This window comes from Microsporum canis, genomic scaffold, assembly GCF_000151145.1.
Source record: "Microsporum canis CBS 113480 supercont1.9 genomic scaffold, whole genome shotgun sequence".
Taxonomy (NCBI): Eukaryota; Fungi; Ascomycota; class Eurotiomycetes; order Onygenales; family Arthrodermataceae; genus Microsporum; species Microsporum canis.
In genome coordinates this window covers 32,805-60,227 of record NW_003299161.1, presented here as the reverse complement: position 1 = coordinate 60,227, position 27,423 = coordinate 32,805, and the positions used below count along the sequence as shown (strand labels likewise).

Below are 27,423 nucleotides of genomic sequence, written 5' to 3'. Positions count from 1 at the left end.
CCAGGGTGTTGACTAGCGGGTATTAATTAAATAGAGCACTATATCTACCTATAACTCAACCATTATCCGCGCACTCTAGCCATTGGGCAATGTATAACGATTTGCTCTAACAGAAGATAGCTCGGCCGGGGATGGCTATAGCTGTATCAATACCCATGCGAGCGAGGAGAAGTTGATGTGATCTAAAGATAGATAATTCCGTCCTCTGCAACATAAAAGAGAGCAGAATGCCACCCGAATCCTGAGGCAGAGGCAACTATTCAACAAGATTGATTCGAAATACTTAGATACAATCATTACCATAGTTCAATCCACCCCCTAAATCCTCTCTTGCCCACTATATTCAAAGCTCAAGCTCATCCATCAAATCGCCGACGGCCCCCTGTCGTCGTTTATCCACGCTCCTCCCAGCAGCCCAGTCCACGAACACCGCAAACATGCCCCAGAGGATGAGTCGATAGTTATAAACATATATCCTTCTTCTAGTGCGTTGGGCTAATCACATAATTCAATCTGATTTGGCTGAATCGGTAGGGTTGTCTGTTCCATTTACCCTCTCCAACCTTTCTGCTTTTTGGCGCTTGGCCTCGTATGAATCTTTATACCAATTCCATATCTCCATGTCGGTTACCAGTTCTATCGGTTCCACATAGAGAGCCGTCCAATCATCGATGCCCGGATCTCTGGTCCAAGGTTGCCAGCCACGTTTCCATACTGCGCTTGGAGGGAACGGGGTCTTGTCAAAGGCCAGGCGAAGTGCATACCTCTTAGTAAATTGATATACCTTGCCATCGCATATATTGGTAATAGGGATAAAACTCCCTTTTTCTAGTCGAACGTGGAAGGTCCTTAGTATAAATGCGTTATCTTCAAGACGGCCGCCGTTTATCGTAGCCCCATCCGTATAATACGGTCCTATTGAAGTAAGGCGACGCTTTGTAAGGGTCAGGTTGATATCGAACTCGGCCAAGAGACGTGTCTCTTTCTCTTCACCCCTATGGATAACTTGATCAAGGGCCGTAGGGTCTATGGCACCCCATTCGATCTCAGCCGCGATGAATACATTTAGCTCCCCATAGTATGCCATCTGCGATATGTTAGCACTGTCTTACACAAGGCCCGAGTTTCTTACCTCGCCTGTGCCATCATCCTTAAATTCAATCCAAATACCGTCGTGCGAGTCTACATTCCACATCCTGCCGCAAAGGATAGAACGTAAGGTCTCGGCCATGTTGTCCTCCCTTAGAGTCTCTTAGCCCAAGGTGCCAGCTGAGAATGTTGGTTTGGGGGAGGGACTAAGGAACAGCTACCCTTTATAATAAATATATAGAGGAATACATAACATTTAATGTACCTAATTGTTAGATGAGGGGTACAGCTATTCGTGACTAATGGCATATAACAATAACAAGGTTCATATCATGTTTTCAAAAAGCAGCTATCTTTATTTTACTTCTTTTCGTTATCGCAACAGAGAGAAATCAAGAAACAAAATAGGCAGAAATAGTGAGTGAACATGGGGAATAATGGATCACAAATAACGGGAGTAATAGAGAGGGGGGAGATGATCCCTTGGTAATGTATCTGCTCTTATGGTAACAAGTCGGCCAAGTCTGTACAAGCCTGGGTGTACATAGGGGTACAGAGCTTCTTTTAGTCCCGATGTCCTTGGCAATTTTTCCGGAAGATATCATCACGGATATAGGAGAGCATGTATTCCTCAATTAGATCGGACCTCTCTGCACAATGGACTCTCAGATTCAGACCACCTTCCGGCGAGGCCAGGAAAGGGGGGATCAGCATTTGGTCTTGGGGTTCCCATCCGACGAGGCGACCAAATCGTAGGGTCGCTTCAGGGGTATAGTCATTTCTCAGGCCCTTGATATACCGGCTCATTTTTTCATCGTACTTGCGTAGTGTTTCCTCGCGTATTTTAGGATCAATAGGTCCCAGCCATAGGTCCTCGCCATGGTACTTCTCAGGTACCCAGACTTTGGAGACCCGTTCCATGGCGGCGCGGTCAGCAGTAACGATGCAAAACCTAAAAAATGTATAAGAATCGGAGCTAAGTAATGGGGAATTTGTAAAGGTAACGGACCACGACCATATAGAGTCTTCTTCAGCTTGCATGGAGGTCGGTAAGGTAAACACCAGCACCAAGCTGGACTCCAGCAGTATTCCTTTATAAACAATAGTTCCATGCTCGTTATAAATAGCAGCTTGTTCCTAGATATTTGAAGTAAGCACTGTTCTTTGAACATGGTATCTTAGGCAACTATAAAGGCAACATACTTCGCTCACAGTTCTGTAGCCTATAGTAACAGACTCGTCGTTAGTCCGCTTGTGGTTAAGGGTTGGGGATGCTGTAATGCAACTGGCCAGAGTCAAGGCCACGGCAAGTAGCTTGCTGCCGGAGAACATCATCTTGTAACGAGAAGATAGAAGAAGCAGAAATTGTAGAAGGCTGTATGAACTAAGCGTTGTAGGAATATCTGTGGGGAGCGTCTGGTAAAGGATAAGACGGGGTAGGTGCCTTGCCTCTTCCTTTATAGATCAGGTATCCTACTAGTAGACTATGACTACCAGACCCATTTGCTAGGACTTAGGCTATGCCAAAGGGAAATGCACTATCACTCAGACTCGTACAGCACAGAGAATAAGTCCACGTACACACGGCTTGTTAGCCGTTAGTCCTAAGCTGTGGGGGTATGAATAACATTGAGGTGATTTCCAACACTATGCTGTCTATGCGCTAAGGTTAGTCAAGTTAAATGCCTTGGTTATGGAGGGGGATCGTTTCAGGTCATTGAGGCTATCCTCCCCTCGAATTCTGTAAGTATCTTGCACTTCAAGGGAGTTAGATATCCCAACTCCTTTTGCCATAGGCGAGCTCAGACACGTGTCTCTTTTGACGGTAAACTGCTCAATATCGCTGACATCACTGACCCCAGCAGCAATCGATGGTCCGTAATCATGCCTGGGTATACAAAATATTTGGTAATCCATCGCGTCCTGCTCTTCAATTAGTAACCTAACTCCGTTGTGAAAACGGGCTTCCGCTGTCCATCTTCAGCTAGATCGAATCCGGTATTAATGAGGCCCCCATCTGAATAATCATCATATGTTTGCGTATTTCCATTGTAACTCGCTCAATGTTTGGTTTGGCACCCGATCGTATGCCTGTTGGGGGTTCCTTATTACTTGGTTAGATGATTATATCGAGGCTGCGGCTTGGAGGCTCTGTTTCAGAGCCTGTTCTGTTTCCAACTATGTATACAGAGTAATAGCTGCCGTTCGGATAGAAACGAATAAGCAAACGGACGAACAGCTCCGATGCGTTGTAGCTATTTCCTGCCGCTAAATATGTGTCTCTTCTGCTGCGTTTGTGTTGTTTCGATGACGTTAAATGTCGGGACCTTGGGCCATAATCAAATGGATGACTAATCCAGCACTAAACTAAAGCAGGCATTTATGTAATCAGATAACGAACTAACTCTCAACACGGTTAGATCAAAGGCACACGGAGATTTAGGATCCAATGGGAACTGCTCGATATCCCGTTGCTGCCGCAGCCAAGATATAAATTCGACCACGCCAACTCCTGAGTTGTTGCTTGCCTGGTAACCACCTATGCCTCCGCATACAACATGCAGGCGCCAGATAATGAGTTGGATATCGCCCCCAATGAGGCAGACATGAGCTTAGATCGGTGATTGATCGATCAATTGAACCAACAAAAAACCCCCGCGCGGCTGGTTTCATTTGACTGCGGGGCACAGGGAACATCCCGTCCGTGACTAAGAACTCCAGGCTTACAATTTAGGCGTTATCTCAAGTAGGAGCGCAGGCAGAAGGCTGCTGGTTGCTAAACGTTGGTGATAATGGTGGCGACGGTGACGACAACGGTGGTGGTGTAGAGCCGAGAATCTCTAACTGTGCGGTAAATTCTCAGAATCGCTAGACCACAAGGGGCTTAATGTCCAATGGGGACCATTGGATATCTTGGATGCGAGCCGTACCCTCAAACACTATCCAACTATCCAACATAAGTTGACATACCAACACTCCTCAATGTCAAGTGTGCCAACGGCTCTTAGCTTCACCGTGCCATATAATCTACTACAACACTTTCTTGCAAGATTGTTTGTAATATCCCCCTTATGCTTGATGCAACCAGGCATCTAAGCAATTGCTATTCAAATTCACTAATTATTGTCAAACAAATACGCTGTATGACCGCCAAATACTATAAACGCGGTCACCTTCGTCATCCGGTCGATTACAATGCATCTGTTTAGTTAAGGATACCACAATTCTACCGTGATTCCATCAACATATTCCGTTGGATGACAAATCGTAAATAATCAGAGTTGAAATATTGCTGTGGCAGGCGAGCTAGAAAGCGATATGCCGCATACCTAAGTTACCTATATAAACCCTCTCAAGATCATAACTATGATACCCAAATACAGAGATCACTTCTCAGACTATTCACATACCAGATACTCAACGTTCCACAACCCAAGATCCAAAGCCTTCCACTAAAGATAACGAAGATCGAAACATGTTCTATCCTAAGTTTTCTTGTTCAATCATGATTCAAGCAGGTTTATTTGTCTTAATTCATTTTGGCAACCGCCCATGCCACTCCAATCGATGGAGTCGAGCTCGCAGTCCGCAGCAGCTCCGAGTCCCAACCCGAAACGAACGACTCCAAGTTTGTGGCATGCATGAAGGAGAAATATCCTGGATACCCCAATGAATTGGTTACGGACCACATGTACTTAATCCACTGTGGTGATGTCCCCGAGATCATAGACGATAATAACAACGGTCTAACCACCCGCGGAATCGATATATATGGAGTTACTAGCTATCTTAAGTCCCAGTACGACCGTTTGGGGCTCCGTGATAACTCTCAAGGCCAAGCTGAAAACTGGAGTGAATCCACGTTCGTGGAGTGCATGAAGAAGAAATACCCTTTATTCCCCTACGACAAATCGGTGAGCCATGGGGATATCCAACATTGCCATGCTACCAGACTTAATCAACTCCACGCCCGCAGCGACGATAACAGCCGCAACCCAGTTATAGATGTATTCGGTACTGCTGTTACTTTTTTGAACGACTGTAACGAACGAGATCTCCCGAAAAACTTCCAACAGGCAGCCGATTTCCGTGCTAACGCCAGAAATATATGTGACCACTTAGTTGGAGATCTTGTCAAAAACGCTCCAGCTCTATATGGGGATGTACTGAAAAACGCCTATACTAAGGAGGTGCAGACCTTATACGGCCACAAGGACGTTGTATTAGCAGTTACAATGAGTATTTTTCCTCAGGCTCGTGCAGCTTTTGCTACAATCAACAAGGCGAAGGAGGCCTATGATGCTATTTGTATGAGTGCTATCAGCATTTTTGGGACCAAGGATGAAGGATGCACTTCGGAATTGAACTATCTACAGGGGCGCCGCAGAACTACCACCGGGGTGAAGGATGGGTTTCTAGATTTTTTGATAGGTGGCGTAAAGCAGGGCCTATTGACAATAGACTTCTCACCAGCAGAGGACTTTTAACCGACTTGGCCTTGGGGGCCTTCCTTTGGGAGGGATGGGTTGAAGTGAAGGCACCTGTTCACAGTTTCCTATATTTCCACCTTTCCGTCATTACAGCTGGTCTGTTTCTTGTTAGTCTCTACTTTTTCTTCCATTTTAACTTTCAACGTCTTACCTCGAAAAAAACGATAAAAATATTGTGTTGTATTTTCCAACGTGGAGTTCGTACTGGGTTAGTCTATATTTTACCCTTCAAATTAATTATTATTATTATATTGTTAAATATGATCGAGAGCAGCGAATAATAATTGGTTGAATAAATTTAATTTTAAATATTATATTTAGTTAATTATATAGTTAAATTATACTACTTTTCTTATATTTAGTAGAGATTTATAACTACTCTATTCTAAGCTCTTTAAGCTTACCAATATAGTTATATATTCAAACTCATCCAATCAATCATCATTCGCTGCTCTCGCTTATATTTGGCATAATAATAAGTTTCTATTATACTTCTTATGGACCAAGCAGAGATTTCATCTTGATATCAGTCAACAATCTCGTTACGATCGCCTCGTTCTCCTTTTTCTGCCTCGCTCTCTCTATCTCTGTTAACTTACTTATATAACTACTACCTGCAACGCTGGCTGGCGGATAAAAATAAACCTATCCATGTCGATAGCCATTGCTTGGGTCAAAAGCTCCGGTTACTCCTCTTGGTAGCGGAAATCCCGGAGCTGCCTCGTGGCCTCCACGAGTTCTTGGAAAAAGCGAACATTAACTGCGTCTTGGGTCGAAGGACGGCTCAGGGTTGCCACATGGCGCCGACCTCAATCTTTAATCTATATACAAGGCGGCGTCCATCCTTACGGTGACATTCAATATCATGCATTTCCTTGGATTCGAGGCTTTATATCTATCATGATAGACTATATCCTTCTTGCTCTTTCATGAATTACTAAGTAATCATGAGAAACATGGCTTTGAGGAGCAGTGCGTAGGCTAGCTCCCATATATACGAGTACGAAAAGCCCCTTTTAGAACTGCTTTGCTCAGCGAATATGCTATTATGGAGTAGTTCTTACCAGGTTAACGCCACAAGGCTGACGGTCAACTTCAGTGAAGTACTACAAGGAGTATTCCCATGATTTTGACACGAACTTCCGCAACTCCAGAGGCTAAGTCTCCGGACTGTTCCAGGAAACTTGGGACGCCATTCTTCGGAGTCCGTTTTGTGGCCGATCCTCCCGGAGGCTGTGATATGATATTTTTGTCACCGTACCATGCCATCACTCGAAAAAAAGGGGTATATAACGGTGCAATGTCCCTACGGAATATCATCCTTTCGAGTGAAGATATCCAGAGACTACACTCTCAAGAATTTGTTTAGCTCAACGTTTTCTGATCTCCTCTTTTTGGTGTGCTTGACAAAACATGAAGATTCTGGGAATTCTGGGGGTGATCACTGCTTGTGTGCAAGCAGCACCCTCCGTTTCGCATATCCACGCACGACAGCTTCTTGGATCATCATTCGGTGTTCCTGGAAGAAACCAAACCTTTGCGTATGTCATTGTGGGTGGAGGCAATGCTGGCCTTACACTAGCAACGAGACTTGCCGAGCAACAGACAGGAAGAGTTGCTGTCATCGAAGCCGGTAGTTTTTACGAGATTGGCAATGGCAACATCAGTGAGGTACCGGCTACCGATGGAATGTATGCGGGCAAAGCCAAGGACGACTGGCAGCCTTTGGTGGACTGGGGCTATATAACGACTCCTCAAGCTGTAAGCCCCTGAATCGGACATTTCGGTCATAAACTACTTTACCCACGCTAATATTCATTTACAGGGAGCGCACGGCGAGGAAATACATTACCCCCGTGGAAAATGCCTTGGTGGAAGTTCAGCAAGAAACTATATGGCCTATCAGCGAGGCACGAAGTCGTCTTACGCGACCTGGGCGCGTCTCGTTGGTGATGCAAGTTATACCTTTGATCGATTCCTGCCATCGTTCGAGAAAAGTTTGAAATTCACGCCGCCTAATATGGACCTGAGATTCAAAAATGGAACACCCGAATACGACCCGACTGTCCTTGGAGATAGCTCTGGTCCTTTGTCGCTGACATTCTCCAATTACGTTCAAGCATTCGGTACCTGGGCAACGAAAGGATTTACGGCAATGGGCATACCGATTATAAAAGGGTTCCAAAGCGGCTCCCTGTTGGGACAGTCATACAGCATGTTTACAATAAACGCAACAACAATGACAAGAGACTCCTCGGAAACATCCTTTCTCCGTCGCGGGCTAGCTTATCCAAACTACATGGTCTATCAATCCACTATGGCGAAAAGAATTATATTTGATGGCGACAGGAAGGCCACTGGCGTGATAGTGGACACCCAGGGGCTGGAATATGTCCTGTCAGCGACAAAAGAGGTCATCTTGTCGGCTGGGGTGTTTGGCTCGCCGCAGCTCCTGATGGTGTCTGGCATTGGGCCCGCTGAAACTCTGCAAAAGTACGGCATCCCGGTGATTGCAGATAGGCCCGGGGTTGGGCAGAATATGCAGGATCATATCTACTTTGGCCCTTCATATAGAGTCAACGCGCCGACATTTTCGTCCTTCAACAATGCCGCCTTCGCGGCCCAGGCAGCCAGAGACTTCAACGAAAGGGCAGCTGGCATGTACACCAATCCTACGACAGATGCCATCGCGTGGGAGAAGGTTCCCGGGCCCTTACGCTCCACTCTTTCCAACAGTACGCTTAAAGACCTGGCGTCCTTCCCCGACGATTGGCCTGAGCTGGAGTATATATCTCTGGGTGCTTACTTGGGGTATATGAATGACTCCACCAAGGGTGATCCGAATGATGGGTACAATTATGCTTCGCTTGCCGTTGCGCTCTGCACACCGCTTTCACGGGGAAATTTGACAATCCAATCCCCAGACGCTGGGGTACATCCGTTAATCAACCCCAATTTTCTAACACATCGTGCGGATATTGAGGTAGCAATTGCTGGGTTCAAGCGTGTAAGAGCTTTCTGGCAGTCGGAAGCAATGAAGCCCTTTGTGATCGGTGAAGAGGCCTTTCCAGGCATGCACATACAAACCGACGCCCAGATCGAAGACATCATACGAAGGAGTTTCCAAACCATCTACCATGCTGCCTGCACATGCTCTATGGGTCGCCGTAATGACAAGAACGCGGTTGTTGATAGCCATTCGAGAGTAATTGGCGTGCAAGGCTTGAGAGTTGTGGACGCGTCTGCATTCCCGATCTTGCCACCCGGTCATCCCATGGCTACAGTGTGTAAGTATTCCCACCCCCAACAGACCTGGAACGCCTTTTCTAACAGTCTCGTCTAGATGCGTTTGCCGAAAAAATAGCATGCGATATTTCGCGAGCATGCTAAGCTTTGACGGTTGGGAATTTTTGATAGCAAGGAGATGTGTCGACAATTTTGGCCGACCATTGTATTATAAATCAATATAATTGTTATTATCATTGTTTGCTTCTCCAAGTCGCTATAATAGCCCATGGGTATTGGTATTTGACACACTACCAGGAAGTCGCCGGTATACCATTTGGCTACGTTGGTGGTCAGCCAAAAGGCTCGCCCGGCTTGCTAGAGGTAATTATTAGCTAAAAAGGCTCGCCCACGAAGGATACTCAGGTATATAAGGACGTGTATTACCACCGGATCAATCACAATCAAACCAGTCACAGTTTTATCATACTGCTCAATACGAAGCACTCGTCCGTTTGCTCAATGCTACACCTCCTATGGAGTACGCTTCGAATACGCTTTGCATATTCATCACGTAAATGACACGCTAGGCTACCATGCTAGCGAACACATTGGAATCCCATTGGACTGGCAATTGGATTGCCTGCTGGATCCCTGGTTAGTGCTCACGCAGGGCCCACACGCCACCTCATCAAAGGTTTCACTACTATACTATGTATGTACAGTCACATTTCGTAAGTCACTTCACCAGTACCTCAACAGAAGTACCAACTATATAGTACCTTTACGCGATAAAATATGCTATAACGTACTTTAGATAAAATTAATAGTAATTTATTATGATTAAGTATCTAGTTACTAAGTTATTAATTATTTAATTCGCCTATATACCCTGCTGCATATACTGGTTGCGGTGACTTCTGGCCTTGTACTGTACCTTGCCATCATCACGATCACGGTTGTGGGCCGTAAGCGAACGATCCTCAGCTGATATTAGCTCAGATTAGTAACAAAGTTTAACGGCAGCGGGATCCACCCAATAGCGTTAACTCTAACTATATTACAGACGCCGCCTGATTGGCCGAGTTTAGTTAACCTGCGGTATTACTGGGTTTAATGGCTCTTTGACTCCAAACACCTATAAGCCTCTGGGACGTCAGGCCAAAGGATTTTCCCCTTCGCTGTGTCGGCCATCAACCTGTAAGCTGACCCCAGCACGCCGCCGTGTCTGAGATAAAAGACGAGGCTTCTCTCCCGCGAACTCACACTATCACACAACGCATAATACTCCGTACATATATAAATATATATGGAAGGAGTCCCAGTTGGCCAAGGGGCTGTTGATCTTTAGTATAAGGATCATGTTCACGACCTTTGCCAGCACTCCTCGTTCAGCCCGGGATGAGGCACAACCTGCACTATCTCTTACTCCAGAATCAACACCCGCGCGCCCTAAACGCAGTCAGGTCGCCCGAGCCTGTGATTGGTGCCGTGTACATCGCGTCAAGTGTGATACAAACTCCCCGTGCAACAGCTGCCAGAGCAGGGGCGGGGAGTGCAGTAGAACGCGCTCGAGCGAAGTGCGCTCGCTATCCCATGCCGTCAGGTTGGGTCTTCTCCTCCCCCGGTTTTATTATACTGAAAGAGAACAAAAAAGGGGACTAATTTCTTATGCAGAGAAATCGAACGGTTGCGACAACGCGTCAAGGAACTGGAAGAGGATCTCAAACAGCACGGGAATTGTAGTGGAAGCAGTTCCAACACGCTCACCCCCGCATCCGCAGTCTCGACCAACAACGCTGGAATTTTAGACCAGCTTGCGGATCATGGCGGCAACAAGAAATATTGGCAAGGCATCCATACCAGAACAGCACAGGCGCCCCAAACGCAGTGTTACGGACCGGCATCTTCCTTCTACTTCATCGGCCGCATGAGCTCGTACCTGGCGGCCGCCCTCCAGCAGCCGCAGTCTGACGACCATATGCAGCCCAATTCAGCGAGCAAGGCATTTGCTAGCCCCACGAGCCCTGGAAAAGAGGGCGGGAATGGGACGTTAAATCTCGAAGGAGGCCAGCAGCAGCTGGCAGCAGAAACTCCAACCGGCGGGGACTATCTAACCGCAAGGCAGGAAGACTACTTCCTGAATCTGTTTTGGCAGTCGTACCATTGCAGCCTCCAGATTATAGACGAAGCGGAGTTTAGGCAGCATTACAAATCTCTGTGGGCTACCCCGGGAGCGTCTCGCAAGGCGTCCGCTCTTGTAGATATAGTTCTTGCCATATGCATGCAGTATGGAATTGCATTCATACCCCGGAGCGGCGTGGATCCTGCGCTGAGGACGGATGTCAACAGTAACGATGCAACAATCGCTGGACGGTCGTTCTATCGTAGATGCCAGTCCCTGCTGACGTCGGAGCTGGAAAGCCCGTCAATCACAACTTTGCAGTGTCACATTTTCTCTGTCATATATCTCTGCAACGCGTCCTTCCAAAACATGGCTCACAGCACTTTAGCCTTTGCGGTCCGGACTGCTCACATCTTAGGCCTTCACCTTGAGCCTCCAGATGACCTGCCTCAGACTCAGAGAGAGCTGCGAAAACGCCTGTGGTGGTCGTTGTATACCCTCGAAAGTAAGATATGCATGAAGCTTGGGAGGCCGTGGTCTGTCCAAATGTCGGAGATAACCTGCAGCTTACCCGCTGATGACCACAAGCTGGCCCTGCTCTCCGGCTTCAACTTTGCCTCCTTCGCGGATAACATCACCTGGCTAACGTACAACGTGCAGAATACCAAGCTCGTCCTGACGGCTCGTGCTATCTACATCGCTTTTTACGACAAGTGCGCTGATATTCTCAGCGTAAATGGTGGAAAGAGCCTATACAGTGAGCCTCAGTCCCTCGAGACATGTGCTGAATTCCTCCTGGCCAGTATGAAATCACTTCAGACCTGGGTAGATAATGTCCCGGATACACTGAAGACACGAAGGAAAGGTTCTGGAAACCCCTTCTCCACTGATAGATCGCCCCTGGACGTGGAATTATTTGCTCCGTTATGGCTTCAACGGCAGCGATTGTTGCTTGAACTCTTATACCACAACCTCGCCATGAACTCTTACCGGCCCTTTATCTGCTTCTCCCAAACAATGGACTCCTGTACCCCAGTTGCTGATGCCAACGCAGTCTCATGCGTCAACCATGCGATTGCACTCACCCATATCATGCACCAGATGCTTACTGAGACGGATATTTTGAACGGCTGGCACGAATCCTTTCAGTGGCAATGGAATGCGACTCTCTCCATGATTGGATTTATCCTAGCTTACCCCATCAGTCCCTCCACGCCCTCAGCCCGTAAGGCAATCAACCATGCCAGCGTTGTTTTCGAAACATTCGGGAACCATTTCGCCGTCGCCGCCAACGCAGCAAACGTGACACGCGATCTTACAACTAAAGCCGACTTTCTTATTGATCGCCTCCGAAGCCCGCCAGGCTCGGTCACCTTTCTATCCACCGGAAATTTGGGTACTATTACGCAGCCGTTTGGCGCTCATAATTTTGACAATGCTGATGCAAACAACCTAGGAACTGCTGGCTCTCAGTTTGACGATGAAGCCTCTTTGGTACAGACAGCACTAGATGGAGCCATCGGCGTTCCTTTTACTGTTAATTCATTCAATGGCTTCGAGCCGCTATCTGGGAGTAATCTGCCTAACTCTAATACATGGACGTTTACCCAAGACTAAGCGTTTTATGATAAGGGGCAATCCGGAGTCGATAGGGCATTCCCCCAGACGTTTTTTACTCTCTGGTTATTTTCTTTTTTCTGAATAGTAACAACTGGAGAATGTTGGATTCACAACTAGGTGCTGTAGATAGACTTGGGGATGAAAATACGTGTTTGTAGATCTTATTTCTTCACCGTTTCCTGCCTATGATGGATGCATTTGACGAATTTTCTAAGCAGTGCTACACCTAGTGCAATATGATGAATTATTTTGAGTCCTCTACATCAAGTTAACCTTACACCCGGCTAAGGCATACTAACTCTAATCCAGGCGCTTCCGCTGTTGAGACTGAGATAGGAGACTATTCCATGGTGATAACTGCCCTGAATCGCACGGTACCCTTTACCATCGCCTCTGCAAAAATCGGTTAGTCAAAGGCTCAGAGGAGATACACGGGTCTGTCGAGAGAGATAAAAAACTCACCCAAGGCATCATTGGCTTTTTCCAAGGGGAATTTCTCAATCATGCAGTTAATGCCCTCGAGTTCAGTGAAGGCTATTGCCTCCTCAGAATCGGTGGCATGGCCACAAGGCCAAGATTGAACCGAGATACCATAGCGAAGCTGATAGAACTTATTAGTCCAAGCCCAGGCCATATACAGAAAACATTTTTTGGCTTACCATGACTCCAGTGTTTACAGTTATATCGCCGGGAACTAATAGTATTTAGAACGTCAGAACACTTCGCCGGAAATCATATCTCAGCACGCAGACGCATGCGCTTACCTGACAATATCAACAATTTCCCAAGCATCCCTAGCCCCTTGAGAAGTGGCTCAATTGCATCCTTGGTTGGCGCTGTCGAAACAATCAATGATACCCCTCCCAGCTTCTGCAGTTGTTCTCCCACATCGCACTTGCTGACATCAATATACTCATGCGCACCAAGCTCTCTGGCAAATGCTTCTTTCTCAGCATTTCGTGATAAGGCAACCACGCGGTATCCAAAGCTTCTCGCATATTGGATTGCTAAGTGCCCAAGGCCTCCAAGGCCCTGAATTGCAACTGTTGAGCCAACAGGAATGTTCATGTGACGGATGGAGTTGAACATAGTCATGCCGGCGCAGAGGATTGGCGCATACTTTGCGGCATCGACGTGCTTGGGGATCCGGACGCCAGCCTCGGCGCGAAGTGTACAATACTCGGCATCTACATTGGTGTCAGCAAGGATATAAGTCGTCCGAAATCCACAAAACCTAGGGGTCCCTGGTAACGTGGGTATCGTATTAGGGGCCAAAGGCGAGAAAATGCCACATACATCCTCCTCCCTTGGTTTCGCCATTAACCACCTGGTTATCACACATTTGAAAGTAGCCCTTTCGGCATTGTGCACATGTCCCTGTCCACAAGCGTTAACGTGTCAGCAAAACTCAGTATCTCCATAATCAAAGGCCAGGAACATACCATCATGGCCACCATGCCATGCTCCACCAATTCGATCGCCTATTTTCCATTGTTCCACCCCTTCACCAACAGCGGTAACATGTCCAATAATTTCATGGCCGGGAACAATTGGGCTAGAAGCAATCAGCTCTGCTGCTACCCCGTACCTGCACGGTATATCTTGAAGGTCCAAGAAGGAAAGAGAATAATAAAAGGTGGTGCTTGAAACTCACAATCCTCCCCCCATGACATTATGCTGGGCAAACGTGTCTGAAAAACACACTCCGCATGCCTGGACTTTAACGAGAACCTCTCCTCTTCCTGGCGAGGTCATCTCCACCTCTTCAATCACCAGCGGACCACCCGCTTCTTTAAACGCTGCCTGTCGAAAAGTCGTCATCTTGTATGGTACTTGCTCCAGAGGTTGAAGTGTAGGTGATTCAATGGGCTGTGGATAAAGATGTCGAGGGGGCTGGGAACACCCGATATATATATAGGCTTCCCTTTCATTGTGGCCACGGTAAATGCGAGTCAAACGTATCTTGTCTGCGCGATTACTTGCTATATCTCTAAGGAGTTCCGGAGTGCTGCATTTGGAGCCGGAGTTCTGGTATGCATGATGCACGCTGCTAACGCCGGTGCTTATCCCCGGTTTCCGGACCTAAGGCGAAAAGTAACTGGGATATCATTTTCGTAGACAAAGAAATAATAACCAACTATGGCGTGGAAGCGCAAAGAATCTGGCATAACAATGGTATAGGCAATGTTGGCAGCATTCATACCTCTATCTTAACAAACTCTAATAACAAATTCTTATGTCTATCAGCTGGGTGGAAAATGTTCTAGTTCTGTTTGAAACCCCACTGCTGCATCCAAGTTCTGACCCAAGTTTCATTCACTGCCCCGACCTCTCGCAGCGTTTTGCTCGCTCTCGCGGCTTTATCGCAAGCCAGCATTCGTGGTCGTTTCTTCAACCCTCCAGCCTCTCGGTAAAAATCCAACAACTTGATTGCCGGGTTCCTTTCTGGGTCAACTGGCTCATTTGAGGTTTGGCCTAATGCCTCAGTCCATTCAGGAAACGAACAAGTCCTCATCTTTGTTTCCTTAGAGTACAAAGATATAGCCCAGGATGCGAATTTAGACCATGGTACCACGTGCGGATTGATCACATTATAAGTCAACATGCGGCTCTGGCTGCTCTCTTGCTGTGAAGCGCAGGAGAATGTAAGCATCTCGACAAGAATAGTCGCTAGCTTGTCTACTGGCAACCAGTCAACGCGATCTCGAGATGGGAACATTCCGGGAAATGTTTTCAGGTGGGCAGAGGAGATGACAATCTTCAAACACGATTAGTTAATGAAGTTTCCTTAATACTGTTCGGGTCCTATAGCCGGATTAATGAACAGAAAAGAAACCACCTACTGATGGGATATATTCATGCTTATTCCACATGCCCAGTTTCCTTTCCACGGGCCCAGCGATAATGCCAATTCTGCAGCATGCAGATCGCACACCTGAGACACGGGCTGCTCTGTCAAGGACACATTCGGAGATCAGCTTTGACTGGCCATAACCCATGGTGCTTGCCATATTAAGATTATAGACTGGCTCTTCTGGTACGCTATCGACATCTTCCCATGATCCGACGGCAGAAACACTGGAAACGAATAAGATAAAGCTTTTGTGCTTGGAAGTGAAGGAGAAATCTATAAGGTTTCGCACTCCACAAATATATGGCTCAAAGGAGGCGAGGGGCCAGTTGAAATTCACGGGCCACTGTGTATCTAGGGGATATTTAGCGGCATGTACATCAAGGATGAGGGTGTTGTGACTTACGGATAACATGCGTGACAGTCTTCAGCAGGCGGTTATATATAGAAGTGGGCAGCCCTAGTTGAGTGTTCGCTAAATCTGCTTTAAAGAACTCCACTCGGTCACCATAGAGAGCGCTCAACCCCCGGGTAAGACCCGTCTGGAGGTGCTTCTTCCCAGCATCTGAGGTGCGGTTTAAGCAAATGATATGCGAAACACTCTTGTCATTGTACAGAGTGTCCAGCAAGTATGACCCCAACGAGCCCGTGCTGCCTGTGAGAAGTATAACCATATTTTCCTGGGCCGCCAGTGGAGCGTCTTCGGTTGGGTGAGGGAGGTCCTTGGTATACTTGTGAAGAAGAACTTGCATATTCTGCGATGTGGAGCTTCCTAGTATGCCGTTAACGTAATGATTGGCACTTAGCGAAGAGAACCCATTAACGTCGCCGTTGCTGCGATGCTTCGAATGGCCGTTCTTCAGGGTGTGATTGTGGCTTTCGTAGCGCATGTCAACATGACCTACGATGTGCCCTGTCACTCGGCCATCAATATGGCCATCGAAATGGCCTTTGATGTAACCACTGATCCCACCCAAAATGTACCCATCGATTTTACCCTTAACATGGCCATTGATATGCCCGTTGATGTGGCTATCAATATCGGCCTTGAAATGCCCGTTGGTATGGCTATCAGCGTCGCCATTGACAAGGCCATTGGTTGACGGTTTTACTCCAGCCTGACGAAGGATAAACGCAGAAAGTTGATTCAGCGTCGGGCGTGAGTATATTGCTGCTGGAGAGAATTCTTCCCCATCATGCTGTCGTAAGTTGGCCTCTTTAGCTTGAAACTTGAGCTCCCGAGCCATCCTTATCACTTGTAGCGAGTCCATTCCAGCTTTAAAGAAATCCTGATCCAGATCGAGATCTTTAATGCTGGTTATCTCAATGACTAACTGCCGAAGCCATCGAGTGACACTTTGCTTACTGGTAAAGCTTGGGCTTGGAAGGTTGCAAAGTCCGAATTGCCCGTTGGCATTGTCTGCAGCTTTATATAATGCCTCGATTTCGTCTTCGTATAACTTGTAAGTTCGATGTCTTTGGATTTTGCCTTGACCAAGATACTGGATCGGCTTGTTCGGATTCGCAAAAAGTATATGATATTGGTCCAACTTGCCATGGCCAGGTGCATGTTCATTAGCATCAGAAATGGCTGGTAAAAGGTCTTCGACCAATTGACGGCGCTGGCTAGAATCCTCTGGAGGTGGTTGTGCCAAATCAATTAGAGCTGCCGGCTGGAATTTGCCTTTTCCAACGACCATCGCGCCTTTCACGAGAGGGTCGCTCATTAGAGTTGCTTCCATCAGCGCCGGGGAAACCTTTTCACCATTACTTAGCACGATAATATCATCCTTTCTTCCTTCGTATCTGTATAGGAAGCCTTTCGCAGGGTCAGGATGCCTTGAATACAAGTCGTTCATTGACCATTCAGGAAGCTCTGGAAAAGTATTGAAGACACCCTGGTACAACTCAAGCTTTGGATCTCGAACCAAGAAAAGTTCGTATAGGCCTTCTACGGCCTCTCGCATCTCGATGCCAGAGTGCGTAGGGTGCCAGTAGAAGTATGCCCAGTCATCAATAGCAGGAGCCAATCTCTGCAAACACGCCGTCTCTGTGGCTCCTAAATTGGATATCACTCGTGTATGCTTTGATATCAGTTCGCCGGCCTTCCGCGATAGAGGAGCTACAAAGTGTCAGAAGAGTCTCAGGGAAATGGGGTATCGATCACATACCGCCACTAGCGATAACGTAGTGAAGTTTGTTAATGCGCTCAAGCGAGGTTGGATTGCGGCTGAGATCCTCGTATATAGACGGCGCTCCCATCGATGCATCAACTCCCGCGAATTTGTGCATGTCATCCGTGTACGCCGCATTTGGTACCACGTGTGGCGCACCATATACCAACGTCACGCCTAACAACAAGGCCCAAGTGATGCCTGCGTTTAGTCCGCTAGTGTGGAATAAAGGCATTGACGTATATGCTCTCCGAGCTTGCTGATAGATCTCCGTGGGAGGCACATAGCCATCCACGGGCGGAATTGTCCTCCATGCCTCGTATGTACTCAGGATTCCCAATTTCCATGTGATAGGTTTCGGCAGGCCGGTCGACCCAGTGGTGTGAAGCACGAGGCATGGATCCATGCGAGCCTCCTCGAAGCTCTTGGCGTATGGATATATCTCAACAGGTGATTCATGCAAAAGTTCCTCAAGCTCTGGAACAACTGAAGTTTGCATAGGCCTTTTATGAAGGATATGATCAACTCGGGTGCCCTCAGCTTTCAAGAAGACCTGGCAGTCAACGCCCTCGAGAACATTCAAGTGTCCTTCGAGGTTGTTTCGAGGCGATAGAAACAGCATCTAGAAATAGTTAGGTTTTTTTCTTTAATATAGAGTAAGAGACCTACCTTATATCCTGCTTTGATCGCTCCGAACATAAAGAGAAAGTATCGTATATCATCTAAATACTCGTTAGAAGTAAAATATGATACAGAGCTCTAGAAAGGTAGCCTCACTAGGTCCCATGTAACACACAGTGTCAAAATTTTTAGGTCGGCCTAACAATGATATCAAATACCAGCTGGTTCTGTTAATTCCATTGGCGAAGCATTTACTCGAAACATCCCTAAACCCATCTTGCAGCTTCGGGCCTCTGGGGTATGAAAATAAGGGGTAATCCGGTACAGTTCTTGCGAGCTCTTCTGGGATTAGATGCACCAGGCGATTTGGCACGGAAGATGATGACTGGAAGATAGATGGAACATCTAGACGGGGCAGCGGTGATTGTGACATGGTCTGTTACAAGCAGGAGGAACGCAAAAGAAAGAGGTAAAAGCTGGAAGCCCAACGGAAGCTCAAATCAACGGTCAGTTCAAGCCGACGGAGCTCCTGGAAAGAAAGACAGTATAGGCCGAGTATAGTATTATATGGGAAATGAGTCTTCCAACGGTGCATATGGCTCGGAATATAGCCTTGCAGGGGTTGGCCCTGAACAGCTTGGTCGTCCATCTTGAGAGATTCCTAGATTTAGAACCAAAAGGGGCTTTTGTCGTTTGGTCCGGAACTCATGCCTGAGTAATTACGTAGATGCGTAAGGTGTACACTTTGCTGCCCGTCCGGGGACTAATTCGGAAACGGAGATTCGATGGTGCCCTGTTGCTCTGGGGCACCATCTCAGCATAGCCTTGTTGGGCCTGGCACTAGAGGTAGTGCTTACATCCGTCCGGAGTGGTTATGACCACCCTTCACGGGTTTCCATTTTTGGATTCGCAGCCAGAGGTTGGTGTTTGACAGGTCTCGGCGGTGATGAGCCGACAGGCACAGCAGAAGTGACTGAATGTCAGATTAGACCATGTAAGTAACGGAATGATGACGATGAGCAATTGAGGCCTAACGGACGTGGAGGTTGATATTTTGATGATGAGAAGATGAAATCTCCGGTCACGGGGTAGTTAACTTGGCTCGAGATCTGGTGGATTAGTCATCCATCTGACTACGACTCGCCCGTGTATGTTTCCATGGATGGTGGTATACGCGGTATAAGATAAAAAATAACACTTGAACAATTTTTCCGGCTCCATAGACTGGACAGCTTGGTTCCTAGCAGGCCTTGGCTTTGAATTACTTCGATATATTGCATGTAATCAAGCAGAAGATACTCCGTGCGATAACTACAGAACACCTACTGGGCAGAGCTCCGGACAAAAACAAGCAGACGATTGACGATGCGAAGCTATACCCTAACTTGGAACAGGCACTTTTACGAGGCTGGCCGGAATTGGTCTCTCGTTGCAGCTACAGACGGAATCAACTCCGAAGCAGTAATGCGTATCAACGATGGAGAGTCCGGAAGGATTGAAGATACTGATTTGAGATGAGAGCCCCTCACGGCCTTGACCGAATCGTATCTGACGATGCCTTTGCGAGGGAAGAGGCTGGACCTTGGCTAGGACACCAGAGGGTATAAGAATGGCTCTCCTGCTCAATTGATTGATACCTCAAAAAGCATCTCACCAGCTGCTCACAGGAGTATTGATCAAGTTTTGAATATCAACCTGAGCCCACTTATTGCCGTTGACTAGCAAACCAGCCGCAAATATGCTGACCAGCGTTTTGTCCTTCACGGTATGATCAAAGTTCCCCATTTCGCTGTAAAACAGCGACCAACTGAAGATTCTCTGTGGATTCTAGCCCGAGATGGCCGCAACGGTCACGGAATACTGCACCAATCACTCAAACGACGTGTCTGGGAACATGAAGGAAGTCTGGGACTGGACCTGCAATAACTTCGAGGATGCAGACAAAATGTCCTCTCCTCTCCAGGGAGCTACCATGAAATTCCTAGCTGAGCACCAGCGGGCTAAGAGAAGTACGTCGGGCCTTTACCCCTTGCACTCGTATATGATTCTAACAAGTTGGTAGTTCTCGAGATTGGCTGCTACACTGGCTACAGCGCCTTGGCTTGGTATGAGGCAACCGCCTCCACCCAAGCTGAGATCATCACCCTCGAGCTTGACCCCAAGATGATTGCTGCCTCTCGCCGTACTTTCAACCAGTACGGCCTCAACGATAGAGTCAAGCTTATTGAGGGTCCAGCTCAACAATCGATCGAAACGTTGTCCGGTATCTTTGACATCATTTTCGTCGACGCCAACAAGGACGGTTACGAGACGTATATCAAACAAATCCTCGACAAGAAACTGTTGGCTCCCACCGGGTTTATCATGTGCGATAATGGTCAGTGGTGTCCTCTATCAAACTTGACATCTCATCTATCTAACCTCAAGCATAGTCTTTGCCCGTGGCATGACCATCTCCACGGAGTCTAACCCTACTCTGCCCGAGAAGGTCAGGCCTTACTGGACGGAGTGCGGAAAGGCTTTGCACAAGATGAACAAGTTCTGCAAAACTGATCCTCGAATTGATACGGTCTTATTGCCTCTGTACGACGGCATTACCCTGATCAAGTGGAAGCAAAGCGTTCTTCCATTGAATTGAACCATACGCCTTGCCTGACATGCATTCGCCAAGGGCGCAAGGGGGAGCTTTTAGAATTAGAATCATAGGGTAGCCTGTATTCTCGACATATATTGCAATTTCCATTGCTGATTTCAGCTTGCTTAATCCAACCTTTGCTATTAAGCAACCAGAGTGCGTAATTCTTTGGATGGTCCTTTTTTGTTACTCAGGGATAGGGTCTACTTATTCCATAGCCTCAAGCTGAAAGATTCAAGCAGCTGCGCGCTCGGACATGGCCCCTTTCCTTATGATATCACACTCTAGTTGCCTATATAAAATATTCACTTCACCAGGTGCTGGTCTTTGTGAAGTTGATACTATCCACAGTCCGGCAGGGGACACTAGTGGGCAAGTATAAAGCTCAATAATAAACGGGATCATTGCATGTAAGCTATAAAGGTGGACTGCATGGCCGCCTACACCCCTGCTAGGCCATGCAGGGTACATATCTGGCTAACCGCTCCAAGCTCCGGGTGGAACTGATGCCTCCGGAGTATCTGGAGATCAACTCCGCAGTCTCCTGCCCAGCCCTTTCAGCAGTTATATAGATCATTGTTTTGACCTCCCTATTATCCCCTCACACCACAATCTTTTACAACAGAATCAATCCAATCTGTCTCGGGGTATACATCTCACCATTCGAATAGAAATGCCCACAAAACTCCCAACTCGCGCGCTGGGCAAGGATGGACCTCAGGTTCCGGCCCTAGGGTTTGGCTTGATGGGTCTAAGCTGTACGTTTTCTTGCCTGGCAATGGTCGTTTATTTAGCTAGCACCGCTCACGCTGCCTATAAAAGCATTCTATGGAGTGCCTCCGCCCGATGAAGAGCGATTCAAGCTCCTTGATCGAGCTTATGAGCTTGGGTGTACCCATTGGGACTCCGCACAGCTCTATGGTGACAGCGAGGAGCTGCTTGGGAAATGGTTTAGAAGAACGGGGAAGCGCAAAGAGGTAAAGTCTAGGTCGACTTCTATGTGGTTGATTAATTATTTACGTATGTCGCCCTCTAGATATTCCTGGCCACCAAGTTCGGAAACCATGTCACACCCGAGGGGAGTCGAGAAATTAGGAACGACGCAGACTATATCCGCATGGCTGTTGCGGAGAGTCTACAACGCCTTCAGACTGATTACATAGATCTGTTGTATTGGTTCGTCCTACCCAGTGTGGCATGCGAAGAAGCCCATGAAGCAGCGTTAACCCGTACTTTTAGCCACCGAATCAGCGGCAAAACACCGGCCGAAGATATAGTTGCAACAATGAAAGAATTCGTGGAGTATGTACTTGCATGGCACGACGCACTCCAGGATCAGCTGTACTAACTAAGGTATTGCAAAGCTCGGGTAAGGTCAAGTATCTAGGGTTCAGCGAATGTGGACCAGACACGCTGCGGCGAGCAAACAAGATCCACCAGATCCACGCCTACCAGATTGAGTACAGCCCTTTCTCAATGGATATCGAAAGGGCCGAGCCAGGCCTACTCCAGACGTGCCGCGAACTGGGGATTGCCACGGTTGCGTACTCACCGCTTGGCCGGGGAATGCTGACAGGGATATACAAATCAATTGACGATTTTGATAAGAATGACTTCCGCAGGACGGTGCCACGATTCTCAAGGGAAAACTTTTCAAAGAACCTTCAGCTGGTAGACACGCTGAAAGCCATCTCAGATAGAAAAAATTGCACATCGGGTCAGCTTACGCTGGCTTGGATGATGGAGCAAGGAGTTGATATCTTTCCTATTCCAGGGACTAAGAGAATTGAGTATCTAGAGGAAAACCTTGGTGCCTACAAGGTCAGCCTAACGCCAGATGAAAATAAGGAGATAAGGGACGCCATTGAGCACGCCGAAGTACATGGCACGAGGTACGCAGAAGCGCTCATGCAGTTTCTTGTCGTTGACACGCCACCCCTTAAGAAGTGAAGATTGGGATCTAGACGCTTAGTTAGCTCGCAAGCATTGGTTGCATTTCCATTTTTAAGGAAATCTGAATGTTGATATCAACGGTCTTTCTGGGGCACGTTTACTGCGCCTTTCTTGTTGCAGCTATGAATAGTTCTGTCTCATAGCAACCAGCGCCCAAATAACTCTAAAAAAAATGGGCTACTTGCAGAACCTAATAGCAGCGGTCTAGAAAGTCGCTCATGGATATGGATGGCCTAATCGGTAAGAATGGCTCATATGAAGGGATGAATGTGTATCTTTCGCAGCCCTTCCCGAGGAGGTAGATCTCAAGGCTGCTACGCTTCCTTGCATCTTGCAGGGCAGCTTATCCGCAGTCCCCCCTCGACAATTACTCCGGAATCATCTCCCTTCACTCCATCTCCATAACGCATATGGTCAAGCTGACCGGCGGTCCTGCATGATGTATCCGTGATATTCCTGCAGGGTGGAGTTCCTGCCTTGCATCCATAATCATCCTTACCTATCTGGAATCGGAGAATTGAACAATTGCATTGCTTAGTTACTTGGTTAACCATTCCGAGCCAAATATAAACTCCTTGACAAAAGGAGTTCAACGCAGGGATAGCGGTCGCAATTTTCTGCTTTAGTGGGAACCCTGATAGTCCTCAATGTTGTCAGCCTGTCCGTTGAAAATAAAAATGACAAGATATATTCCTCGTAGCTAAAACTGCGATAAGCCTGGTTTGCGGATGCCAGAGGTTCTCTGCCATCATTTATTTGGAGCTGTTAAGATCATTATCATCGTCATGGCACACTTATCTCAGGAACACGTTCAACATCTATACCGCACCTTTGGTGAACTGAAGGTTCTAGATGATATCATCCGTCATCGAGCGGCCGATGAATCCCAAGTGCCCATACTCGGTTACCCCAAATTTGAGCACAGTGTCGATGATTATGAGAGATTCACCGGCAAGCAGCTGGATCTGTTTGTTGATGCTGCAGCGAAAGAGTTCATCCTAGCCGGGATTAAGCCGGTAAATACTATGCTTCGTCATTCTTGATGCTCCGTGTTTTCCATGCTAACGCTGTGCCAGAATCAGCAGAGACCGGTGGCACTCCTAGCGCCGTCAAACGTTGACTTTGTAGTCAGTTTTTTCGCGCTCAGCAGAATAGGATGCACTGTACTCTGCTTGTCTCTCCGAATCCCCCCGATTGCAATCATTAACCTTCTTCGGAAAACCGAGTGCGATACAATGGTGCATGGGAGGTCGAAGCAAATCGAATCTAAAGTGCATAAAGTCCATGAAAATTTCCCCCTTAAAGCACTTGAGATACCCATTCGCTGTAGCTATGACAGATTACGCTGTCATGAACCCCCGTTCGTTCGTGAGTACGACAGGGAGAAGGAGTGTGAGAGAGTTGCGTTGATAATGCATTCTTCAGGATCGACTGGGCTGCCAAAGCCGGTCTTCCTAACTCATAAAGCAGTTCTGCAGCACCCTCCTCAGGGCTCTGGCTTGCATAACTTCAACGCCCTGCCATGGTACCATATGTATGGTTTATCGACGGCTTTTCAAGCCATGTGGATGCGCAAGACAGCACACCTCTACAACGCCTCACTGCCTTTGACAGGAGACAATCTAGTTACAGTGATCGAAGCCACGAAGCCGGAAGCAGTGCACACGGTACCCTACGTACTGGGGCTCCTGGCTGAAAAAAGCCGCGGTGTTGAGGCGCTGAAAGCTTGCAAAGTCGTGACTTCTGCGGGAGCGAAGACCCCGGACGAGTTGGGAGATCGTTTAGTAAAGGAAGGGATCAATTTAGGCGTCGTCTTTGGAACGTGAGTTTCTCTCTGCGGTGTCAGGATTCAACAAATGCTAATCGTAAGGCAGCACCGAGGCCGGTTTGTGTGGTGACACCATGCGTAGGGAGGAAGGAGACGACACATGGAACTATATCCGAATATACGCCAATATCCGGAAACATCTCCACATGCACTCACTTGGAGACAATTTATATGAATTCGTTTACCTGGAAGGGCACCCGGGATTATCCACTTCCAATTCGGATGTTCCAGCACCAGGTTCATGGCACTCCAGAGACGTCTTCACTCCGCATGCAACAATCCCTGACGTCTGGAAATTTGTCACCCGTATCGATGATCGTGTTACTCTTGCAAATGGGGAGAAGGTACTCCCGTTGCCGATTGAGGGTCGCATACGAGAAGACGAACTGGTGAGGGAAGCAACTGTGGTCGGCGTCGATCAAGCGATACCGGGGCTTCTCGTTTTCCGTTCAAAGGAAGCCGATCATATGTCTGACGAAACCTATCTAGAAGCCATTTGGCCCTCGGTTGCGGATGCAAATTCACGCTCAGAGGAATTCTCCCAGGTCACCAAGGATATGATAACCCTAATACCATCAAATGTCAATTACCCGCAGACAGATAAGGGAAGTGTCATCCGCGCCCAGGTGTATGACAAGTTTGCAGATATTATCGAAGCAATGTACACGAGGCTCGAGGGAGGCCAGGAGGGAAGCCTCAAGCTGGACCTTCCGTCAATCGAGCAATTCCTGATGCAGACGTGTAGGGATACGATTGGGGTTGCACTCGAGACACCAGAAACTGACTTTTTCAGCGTTGGGGTAGACAGCTTAAAAGCCATTCAAATGAGGCGCATTATTCAAAAGACAATCGAACTAAATGGAACACGATTGAATCCCAACATCGTGTACGAAAAGGGAAACGTGAGGGAGCTGGCTCGCTATCTCCATGCTTTGGGGCACGGGGGAAACGTCCCCGAGGTAGATGGGCTGCAATTGATGCAGCAATTGATTGATAGATATTCGGGCTTCCAGAAGCAGAATTCTCTACATCATGTTACCAACGGCAACATATCCAAGACCATGGGTCAAGCAGTGGTGTGTAGGCCTCCATAAATGAACAATGCAAGAAGCCATTTAACATGAACATAGGTCCTCACAGGAGCAACTGGTTCGATTGGAGCTCACGTCCTTGCACGGTTTGTTGCCGATGACAGGATCGAGAAGATCTACTGCCTTGCAAGGGGGGCCAATCCCATGCAAAGAATACTTAGCTCTTTAAAGAATCGAAGTATAGATATTTCAATTGCGAACCAACGCAAGGTCAGTGCCTTCACAGCAGATCTTAACAAACCAGGTTTTGGGCTGGACGCATCAACCTTGGCCCAAATGAAGAAGGATGTTTCGTTAATAATCCATATTGCATGGCCCGTTAACTTCAACATTCATCTGCGGAGCTTCGAGCCGCACATTGCAGGGCTTTACAATCTGCTCCAGTTTTCCCTGTCGGTGGAAGGGTCACGACCTGCCCAGTTATTTTTCTGCTCTTCCATTTCAACCGCATTCAATACGCCCGCTCCAGCTTCCATTCGGGATGGACCGATTGAGGAGCTTGGGCATGCAGCTAGCATGGGATATAGCCAATCCAAACTTGTTGGCGAGCACATTGTCCAGAACGCATATGATGCAGGCGCCTTAAGCTACGTTTTGCGCATCGGACAGGTGGTTGGTGATACCGATAATGGGCTGTGGAATGATAAAGAATTTATACCAATGATTATCAAGTCAGCTTTCACATTAGAGGCCTTGCCCGATTTGCAGGAGGTAAATACTTCCCCTTTCCCCGATTCACCACTTATCTCTAGCAGGTTCAAGTCCATAGCTGACGTTTGCGCAGCGCTGTTCCTGGATTCCAGTTGACATTCTCGCAACCATTATCTTCGAACTCTCTTGGAAGCTTGCTGAGCAATCTCCGGTCTATGGGAGCCCTCGCGAAAGCTCTTCTTCCATCTATTATAACATAGTTAACCCGCATACATTTCACTGGCACCAGCTACTCCAAGAACTGCTGGATAGTTCGTTTCTGTTTAACGCCATCCCCACCAACGACTGGCTTGTGAAACTGCGAGAGAGCGCAGAGCAGGAGGATGAGGCAGTCAATCCGGCGGTAACTCTGATTGAATACTTCGAGAGAGAGCACAGCGTTGACAAAGGATTGAAAGGTGGGGGATTAGACATTGAGACACATGCGGTGCAAAGAGACACAACAGTCCTAAAGAATCCTCCAAGGATAATTGAAGATGGCCTTGTGGCGAAGTTCCTGGCTCGATGGTTGCAACGATGGTTGCCGGAAAGGAAGTCAAAGGGGTTGCCTACTAGACAAGCGGAGTACCGAGACAAAAAGGCCCAATGTCTGGAGGAGTTCGGAACATTTCCAAGGAGCCTAGGTCAGATAGATGCCTAGTCAAGATTTGCAGAGGAATCCTGGAACCTTTCTCATCAGACCATGGTAGCTATCGAATGAAGCATCGAGATCATCAGGTTCGTTTTAAGATGTGAGATAACGGAAGAACTATCTTCCGGCCGCATAGATCCGAAATCTTATCTTATCTTGACCAGAGTTATCTTATATTTAGATTATCCGTCATTAGCACAAACCTTGTTCTTTTTCGCTGGACATCAAACCTTCCAAGGTACTTTCATTCCGGCTTCGATGAGCCAGTTTTTGATCCAAAGTCCCACCAATAGACTTAAAATATGCTATCTACGGACTACAGAGTACTGATTATGTCACAAACGGCCGATGGGTGTCGCGCTGAAAGGAGGTTGCGGAG

General features: G+C 47.5%; 11 protein-coding genes across 11 annotated transcripts; 7 read left to right on the top strand and 4 right to left on the bottom strand.

The window, feature by feature from the left end:
• Positions 1 to 508: 508 nt before the first annotated feature.
• Positions 509 to 1,087, bottom strand: MCYG_08470 (conserved hypothetical protein; the record flags this gene model as incomplete). Its single annotated transcript, XM_002842593.1, has 1 exon — positions 509 to 1,087. The coding sequence occupies one exon, from the start codon at positions 1,085 to 1,087 to the stop codon at positions 509 to 511; it is 579 nt and encodes a 192-aa protein (XP_002842639.1).
• Positions 1,088 to 1,653: 566 nt separating this feature from the next.
• MCYG_08469 (uncharacterized protein) lies at positions 1,654 to 2,424 on the bottom strand (the record flags this gene model as incomplete). The annotated part of the gene is made up of 2 exons (XM_002842592.1): positions 1,654 to 2,226; positions 2,293 to 2,424. 2 exons carry the CDS (start codon positions 2,422 to 2,424, stop codon positions 1,654 to 1,656), a joined length of 705 nt encoding a protein of 234 aa, XP_002842638.1.
• Positions 2,425 to 3,630: 1,206 nt separating this feature from the next.
• Positions 3,631 to 4,185, top strand: MCYG_08468 (uncharacterized protein; the record flags this gene model as incomplete). Its single annotated transcript, XM_002842591.1, has 3 exons — positions 3,631 to 3,667; positions 3,824 to 3,871; positions 3,962 to 4,185. The coding sequence occupies 3 exons, from the start codon at positions 3,631 to 3,633 to the stop codon at positions 4,183 to 4,185; spliced, it is 309 nt and encodes a 102-aa protein (XP_002842637.1).
• Positions 4,186 to 4,730: 545 nt separating this feature from the next.
• MCYG_08467 (conserved hypothetical protein) lies at positions 4,731 to 5,576 on the top strand (the record flags this gene model as incomplete). Its single annotated transcript, XM_002842590.1, has 1 exon — positions 4,731 to 5,576. The coding sequence occupies one exon, from the start codon at positions 4,731 to 4,733 to the stop codon at positions 5,574 to 5,576; it is 846 nt and encodes a 281-aa protein (XP_002842636.1).
• Positions 5,577 to 6,992: 1,416 nt separating this feature from the next.
• Positions 6,993 to 8,969, top strand: MCYG_08466 (glucose-methanol-choline oxidoreductase; the record flags this gene model as incomplete). Its single annotated transcript, XM_002842589.1, has 3 exons — positions 6,993 to 7,340; positions 7,405 to 8,866; positions 8,923 to 8,969. 3 exons carry the CDS (start codon positions 6,993 to 6,995, stop codon positions 8,967 to 8,969), a joined length of 1,857 nt encoding a protein of 618 aa, XP_002842635.1.
• Positions 8,970 to 10,165: 1,196 nt separating this feature from the next.
• MCYG_08465 (fungal specific transcription factor domain-containing protein) lies at positions 10,166 to 12,546 on the top strand (the record flags this gene model as incomplete). Its single annotated transcript, XM_002842588.1, has 2 exons — positions 10,166 to 10,311; positions 10,482 to 12,546. 2 exons carry the CDS (start codon positions 10,166 to 10,168, stop codon positions 12,544 to 12,546), a joined length of 2,211 nt encoding a protein of 736 aa, XP_002842634.1.
• A 421-nt stretch (positions 12,547 to 12,967) lies between these two features.
• MCYG_08464 (alcohol dehydrogenase) lies at positions 12,968 to 14,370 on the bottom strand (the record flags this gene model as incomplete). The annotated part of the gene is made up of 6 exons (XM_002842587.1): positions 12,968 to 13,150; positions 13,209 to 13,243; positions 13,314 to 13,736; positions 13,846 to 13,926; positions 13,992 to 14,137; positions 14,204 to 14,370. The coding sequence occupies 6 exons, from the start codon at positions 14,368 to 14,370 to the stop codon at positions 12,968 to 12,970; spliced, it is 1,035 nt and encodes a 344-aa protein (XP_002842633.1).
• Positions 14,371 to 14,812: 442 nt separating this feature from the next.
• MCYG_08463 (L-aminoadipate-semialdehyde dehydrogenase) lies at positions 14,813 to 18,471 on the bottom strand (the record flags this gene model as incomplete). The annotated part of the gene is made up of 6 exons (XM_002842586.1): positions 14,813 to 15,307; positions 15,393 to 15,754; positions 15,807 to 17,522; positions 17,572 to 18,196; positions 18,244 to 18,296; positions 18,414 to 18,471. 6 exons carry the CDS (start codon positions 18,469 to 18,471, stop codon positions 14,813 to 14,815), a joined length of 3,309 nt encoding a protein of 1,102 aa, XP_002842632.1.
• Positions 18,472 to 20,089: 1,618 nt separating this feature from the next.
• MCYG_08462 (O-methyltransferase) lies at positions 20,090 to 20,833 on the top strand (the record flags this gene model as incomplete). Its single annotated transcript, XM_002842585.1, has 3 exons — positions 20,090 to 20,204; positions 20,258 to 20,572; positions 20,628 to 20,833. 3 exons carry the CDS (start codon positions 20,090 to 20,092, stop codon positions 20,831 to 20,833), a joined length of 636 nt encoding a protein of 211 aa, XP_002842631.1.
• A 670-nt stretch (positions 20,834 to 21,503) lies between these two features.
• MCYG_08461 (aldo/keto reductase) lies at positions 21,504 to 22,780 on the top strand (the record flags this gene model as incomplete). The annotated part of the gene is made up of 4 exons (XM_002842584.1): positions 21,504 to 21,588; positions 21,653 to 21,807; positions 21,867 to 22,132; positions 22,195 to 22,780. The coding sequence occupies 4 exons, from the start codon at positions 21,504 to 21,506 to the stop codon at positions 22,778 to 22,780; spliced, it is 1,092 nt and encodes a 363-aa protein (XP_002842630.1).
• Positions 22,781 to 23,511: 731 nt separating this feature from the next.
• Positions 23,512 to 27,053, top strand: MCYG_08460 (conserved hypothetical protein; the record flags this gene model as incomplete). The annotated part of the gene is made up of 5 exons (XM_002842583.1): positions 23,512 to 23,799; positions 23,860 to 24,605; positions 24,658 to 25,687; positions 25,742 to 26,413; positions 26,487 to 27,053. The coding sequence occupies 5 exons, from the start codon at positions 23,512 to 23,514 to the stop codon at positions 27,051 to 27,053; spliced, it is 3,303 nt and encodes a 1,100-aa protein (XP_002842629.1).
• Positions 27,054 to 27,423: the final 370 nt, after the last annotated feature.